Source organism: Cupressus sempervirens, chromosome 7 (assembly GCF_028749045.1).
Source record: "Cupressus sempervirens isolate cs-2001-9-10 chromosome 7, ASM2874904v1, whole genome shotgun sequence".
In the NCBI taxonomy this organism is placed as follows: Eukaryota; Viridiplantae; Streptophyta; class Pinopsida; order Cupressales; family Cupressaceae; genus Cupressus; species Cupressus sempervirens.
The window spans coordinates 883,005,850-883,012,969 of NC_143124.1; the positions used below are offsets into that span (position 1 = coordinate 883,005,850).

A 7,120-nucleotide genomic window follows, 5' to 3' on the forward strand; every position below is an offset into this window, starting at 1 on the left:
ATTCTATCATCGAAACAATTGATGATGAAGCATTACATGATGTAGATGTAATTTTTTTCACACCATTGAATTTAGAAATAATAAAAGACCACTATAATAAATTATAATATACAAAAACTTCAGTGGCAGTAGTGCAAAGTTGTTTTAATCTTTCTTCTTTATATATATATATATTTTTTGGTTCTTCATACGAAAATCAGAGTGAGGATAGATTGACTACAATTTAGGGGATGAATAAAATCTGGCAACCGTACAAACAATCAGCGCTCTTGTTGACAATGTGATAGTGGAAGCATCCACAACGGAGTCTATGTAGATGATGGTGAGAGCCACCTCCTACGGATGGCAACGCTCACGGAGATGGCGATTCCCCACAAAGACAACTTCAAAACGAATTGACAATTATGAATTTATTATTGCCTCTTACAGATAGACATAGTGGACGAAATGTGGTACAACTCCTTTTCTCCAATTGCTCTTCTTCGAAATTCGGCCATGTAAAATTATTTTATATTTTTGGGTGAAAAATGGAAGTATCCATGACATTCATTAGGTTGGCCATGAGGGCGAGGTGAACGTGTGATAGAATTCAACGAAGAACTGTAGAAAGGGCCCACATGTCGTTTCTATTTATAACCCCAATTGCTCGCTATGTTGAATCACATCTTCTTCTCTTCTGTAATCTCCCGAAATGGATTTCTCAGCGAGAGTGCCGCTATATCTAGCGGCTTTGCTAGTGTTGTGGAGCTGGACTGTTACGGCTGAATCTGCGTCGGAGGAAGGCTTGATATACGCAGCATGTAATGTAGTGAAGTACTCCAACGGCTCCCAGTTCGATAGGAATTTGGGTGCGCTCTTGAAAACGTTGACGGTGAAAGCGGCCTATGCGGGCTTCGGCGCTTCTGTTTATGGGCAGAAGAAGCCGAATCAGCTGTCTGGACGCCTGCAGTGCAGAGGGGATCTCTCTTCCGCCGAGTGCGCCGCCTGTTCAGCGGAGGCAGTGAAGGTCGTCCGCCGCGACTGCCCAAACGCAATTGGCGCGCGTGTTCAGCTGGAGCACTGCTTCCTTCGCTACGAGAATTACAGCTTTCTCACTCAGCTGGACACCACCTTCTGGTTCGGGCTGGTCAACGTGAATAACAACACGGGCACCAATTTTAAGATCGCCGCTCGCAGTCTTCTGGCGGATCTGTCGCGTAAGGCCCCCTCCAGCCCTATCAGGTTCGCGTTGGGGTCGTCTGCCGTTGTTTCTTCTAAAGTGAGCATCTATGGCATGGAGATGTGCTGGCGAGATATGTCCACGAGAGACTGCGCGGCCTGCCTTTCCAAGGGAATTGAAAAGCTCTTCGACTGCTGCAGCGAAAGAGTAGGTGTTCAGATTTTCATGGGCAGCTGCACCCTGCGCTATGAAACTTATCCGTTTGCCAAGCTCCATTAGATTTTGTCCCGTGTACGAGACTCGCTTTCTGAATGTGTGATTGACGTGGGAAGCTTGTTAACTAAATAAAGCCATAGTAATAGGAATAATGAAGCCACGGGTGAGTTCGAAGGCTGGCCTTTGTAAAAATTATGTTGCAGGCTTCAAATATGAATCTAATTATAATAATTTAAAAGAGTGGATCAAACGCATTTTCTATTTCACAGAATGATAATATCAATAATAGAAGTATTTAACTAAAAATATTAAATAATATGAATAATAGAAGTATATATCTAGAAAATATTAAAAATTCTGAAAAATGACATTCCAAAAGAGAAAGTCACAAAGCACTTCCAAAACCTGAAATCCTATTGTTGAGTGAAAATGAGAGATAGGGTTAAAAGCATCACCAATTTAACTTTTCTTAATTAAGTTGCATGTGGTAGAAATCTATCTTTAAAAATAGAATTAGTTTATCTATATATGCTTCTAACATAATGTTTTGTTTCCTCCACTTGATTATGTCAACCAACAAGCAACGTACACATATTATTATTTATATTGACCTCGGTGACATGGGAATACTTTTATATACATGAGAATTATCACCATATTATGGAAGCATTAGGTAACACAACATTATCTAAATACATATAAGCAATTAATATATATCACTTTCTAGTCTTTAAATTATCTTACAAGCAATTAATGTTTTATAGATATTTCATATTAATTTTCTTATTCTCTAAGCTGATTTCAAAAATTGGATGGATAAGTTTTTTTCATATTAGGAGGAAACTTATTTCTCTTTGTCAACTTTAAAATTACTTATATGTTCACATCACATGAAATAATCATGAATATTATATTATGTGGAAGAACATTTTTGTTATGATGCTTATCTATAAAACTTCTACACTTAAAAATCTAATATAAATTAGTATATCTATTAGTATTATTTAAGAATCTTGTTGTTACATAGAATGTCATCCTTTTATTTTAGGTAAGAATTTGATGGCTAGTATATAATATTAAAGGAATGATCACATCCGCATCAACATTGTGTCCATCATAAGGATACATAGTTAAATGTTTCATAGAGAAATAAAATTTTAAAATTCTCTTAAAATGACTATTCGTATTTGAAGATCAGATTTGTTTAAAATCGAAAGTAGTAATTGTAGACTATGCACTTTTCATATGTAGCTATAATTTATTGAATTTTTCATCTATATAAGAGATGCATTAGGATTTTGATATAAAATATGATGTTTCCACATTGTTTTTGATGTATTAGATAGAAACCAAAAAGATGAGGGCTGACCCTGAAGTACAAAAAGGTTGAAAAGTTAGTCGAAGGTTACCTCCTAGTCATCTAACCAATACCAAATTTAAACTTCAAAAAATATACAATATCCATAGATGAATTACTAGCACCATTAGTCCTATAGCTTGCAAAAAGAAAAAATTGAAAAACAATCCAGCAACACTCAAACAACTCACTACTATCAGTCCCACATATTGACATAAGCATATAATGTGAAATCTTGTAGGGTAACTAGTTCATATCCTCATCCTTCTTCTCCTCAAGTGTGTTCTTGATTATGTCCTTCACCTCCACCTTGATAGGTTTGTCCATGATAGTCTCAACTAGTCCTCCACCAAGAACCCATAAATGGATTGGTTTTTCTCAATCTCCTTGCCCAAATCCTTTTTATCTTTATTTACCTACAAAAATTAAAAGGTGGTGGCTGTGGAATGCATGACTTTGGTGGAGAAATTTCTGGCAGATACCAATGCAATTGTCTACTAGATCCCTCATCGACTACTCAAGCTTAACCAACATTGTTGTTTATACATCTATCAAAGAGATAGAAGTTAATATTCTTAAATATCCCTCTTTTGATCATATGTGCAAAAGTGACAAATATATAGGTTAGATCCTCATTTAGTCCATTAAAACACCAGTCCAACTTCCTATTTTTTGCAACATCCTATTATCTATCATAGGTTAGACATAAAATCCATTTTACAATGATTATTAGTATTCTTGATGAGGGAACATATATTTTTATCGCTTATTTATTGATATATAGATTATTATAACTACTTTCCTTTTAACCAATGCAGGAAAAATATCTTTAATTGATGAACCATATAAACTATGAAGTTTACATAGAAATACAAGCAAATATTTAGTTACATTGTATGCACATTCTCATAGAAGATTATAATTTATGGCTTATATTCATATGAAGAAATTATTATTCCTTTAGAAAAATCTTACAATTCTCATTGGAGCTTTAACCACATAGAGACTTTATAGTATCACTTTGATGGTTGAGCTCTTAGGTTGAATACACCAAACGAATGCCATGCTAGAAATTTATCACATTAAAATAATTTTTAAATGATACATAGTTTAATCTTTCATAAAAAACTTCAATGTTCTAAACAAATAAGATACTTCTTCATCTTGCAATATTCTTAATATCTAAAGTTATTTTTACCAACAAACATTTCTATGTTATAACTCTTGCATATGTATACTAGAGAGTTGATCTACAACTTTAATGCTAATCCCTTGTGGTATTGGAGTATAAACACTAACTTCATTGTATGTTGTAAGCATTGACAATAGCTATACGATCCTTAGAACAACCACTTCAATGTACTTTGGGAGTCTTCTAATTCTTAGACATAATTATAATGACTTTAGAGTTCATTGAGTTTTGAGTTTTTGGAGTATTTATGGCTTCATGTTTGTAACTCTTTAGTCAACATGCACATTATCAAGCTATATCATATGAGAGACTTGTATTTGTTTTTCATTAGCACCTCTATGTATTTTTTTGGAGTATATTGAGAGTACATCTTTACAAGAAATGGTAAAGAATCCAATTGCACACAATGGTTTGACACAAATATAATTTTGGAACAACATAACTTATGATCTTCATATAATACACTAAACATTTTTGCATAATTAGAGGCATGTTGTCATGCAATGATTGAAATGCAGTAATTTCTTGCACCTTAGTCAATTGATGCAGGAGCATCTTGCATGGGAAAATTAAATTATGAAAAAACAAAAAAAAAAAAATTGTGGAGGAGAGAGAAAGTGACGAAAATAGAAGGAAAAATAATTTAAAAATAAAATAAGGGAAAAAGGAGAAAAGAGGAATTTCATAGGTGGCGTAAATAGAAAAATAATAAAAATAGTTGTTATTCCATTAATTGAGGTGTGTAGGTGGCATCATGCATAGAAATATTGTTGTGATCCACAAAAGAAATGTAATTTTCTAATTGGGCCACATAGTGGTGCTTAGTTGTATTTAGGTGGAAATTATAGAAGGTTGTAGATATTGTAGAAGGTTGTGGAGATTCTAGAATGTTGTGGATAAATCATGCCTTGGGTGGTAAGTGCCTATTTAAGAAATGCCTATTATCATTTGTAATGGAAGTTCAAGAAATGGAAGCTCTTCTAATGGAAGTTTTATGAAGCATTTTTTCATCTCTCTTGTCTCCATATTATTGCATTTTTGGTTGTGAGTTGGTATGGGTGGTGTGGCCCATCATCAAGTGGTATCAGAGCAGGAGTTCCTGAGAGTGCAGATAGAGCACCAAACGTGAGGTAGTTTGCACCAGGACCTTGAGTTGGTTGAAGTTTGTCAAGAAGTTCTTGATTGTGTAGATAGATCGCCGACTGTGAGGCAGTTTGCACAAGGTTCTTGTGTTGCATGAGATTTGTCTTCTAAAGACTTGATTATGGAGAAGAGAAAGAAGAAGATGACTTTTGTGATTGGATGGATTCTGAGGATTTCTCGACTTGAGAAATTTAGAGCAAGAAATCAACAATCATTGCTAGTTGATTTGCAGAATCAAGTGAATGAATTAGAAGCTGAGTTGCGGAAACAAAAAGCATGTCACCAGAAAAGTGATGTTGATAATTCCTTGGATGTGGAAAAGAAAGATGATCTAGTGGAAGAGCAAGCAGATGAAGAGGAAATCATTTGCGAACCTAAAGTTGAAGAAGATGAACGAGAAGAGGAAGAGCATAAAGATGACAAGACTTACGAACCTGAAGTAGATCAAGATGATTTGAAGATTGCAGCAATGGAGGATAAGTATAGTGCCTTAGTTGGAGATCAAGCAAGTGGAGTAGTTACATGCATTGTTGATGACATAAAAGAGGCAAGCAAAGATGAAGATCTCAAACACGTAAATTCTTATGAATCATGGGATGTTGTCTTTGATATGAGTTTAAAAGATATTGATGATTTTTTGCATGAGGATCTTGTTAGTCATGTGTGGTATGCAAAGGAAGATTGGTATGGTGCTGCTGGATTTATTACAGGTGTGATTAATTCAACAAAATTGAATGAGGATGAGATTTATGCTTGGATAGAGTTCATTGCAACGGAGAAATTTTACCATCGGATACTTGTTCCAGCTATGTGTTGGAGGAAGAGGAAAAAAATTATGTCAACAATGGCTACTTTATTTTGTGACTCCATATTCACAAAAAAAATTTCTACCATGGGAGTCGGATGCAGGAGCATCATGCATCAGCAGAAAAAAAAATGTGGAAGATTTGCATGTTGGTTTTCTTGTCCCTATTGAGGTGGAAGCTTGTGGTGAAGATGAAAATGGTACTATATCTTTCTTTTGACATCAAAGTGTGGGACACACTTTTCTATCTACCAAGGGAGTCTGATGCAGGAGCATCTTGCGTGGGAAAATTAAATTATGAAAAAAAATAAATAAATAAATAAATTTGTGGAGGAGAGAGAAAGTGACGAAAATGGAAGGAAAAATAATTTAAAAATAAAATAAAGGAAAAAGGAGAAAAGAGGAATTTCATAGGTGGCGTAAATAGAAAAATAATAAAAATAGTTGTTATTCCATTAATTGAGGTGTGTAGGTGGCATCATGCATAGAAAAATAATAAAAATAGCTATTATTCCATTAATTGAGGTGTGTAGGTGGCATCATGCATAGAAAAATAATAAAAATAGCTATTATTCCATTAATTGAGGTGTGTAGGTGGCATCATGCATTTAATATTTGTTGTGATCCACTAATCATCAGATAATGAGCCATGCATTCTAAAAGTGTGATGATAGATCAAATGTTTTAAAGTATTTTGTTTATGATAAAAACATAGTATTAATTTTACAATACAATATCATTATATTTTTTCCTTCTTAGTCATACTATATAAGGTCCACTCAACAATATTATTACTTAATAAGATTAGTAGTATGGTATGGTAATCACTTGAACTAGATTTTCATATGTTTGTTCCTTTATTTTTATTAAAAAAAGACATGTAAATGTATAATTATAAGAAAAAAATATATTTTTCATAAAATTTAATTTTAATACTAATCTAGTTATATTTAAATTTATCATAAAATATATTTAATACAAAGGTTGCACACAACTTCAACCCCTCTCGAAGATATAGGAGTAGGACAAACTGTATAGTTTTGATGATAATTGATTTGGTTAAAAAATGGTTAGTGGGGTTGTCATTGTTCAACAATACGAGGCTATTGAATTTAAAATCTAAATTAATGGAATTTAGAAAATAGATAACTACTGGATCCATTGATTCAATTTAGTTCTAAATCATGTGAAATATTACAATGTCTCAGTTAAATTGAGTCAACAATCACAACTAAAATGTAAAATGAA

The 7,120-nt window shown here is 33.6% G+C and overlaps 1 protein-coding gene across 1 annotated transcript; it reads left to right on the plus strand.

Annotated features, from left to right (window-relative positions):
* The first annotated feature begins 681 nt into the window (after positions 1 to 681).
* LOC149550301 (antimicrobial ginkbilobin-2-like protein) lies at positions 682 to 1,574 on the plus strand. The gene has a single exon (XM_089795065.1). It carries the CDS (start codon positions 692 to 694, stop codon positions 1,436 to 1,438), a length of 747 nt encoding a protein of 248 aa, XP_089651191.1. The 5' UTR covers positions 682 to 691; the 3' UTR covers positions 1,439 to 1,574.
* The last annotated feature ends 5,546 nt before the right edge of the window (positions 1,575 to 7,120 follow it).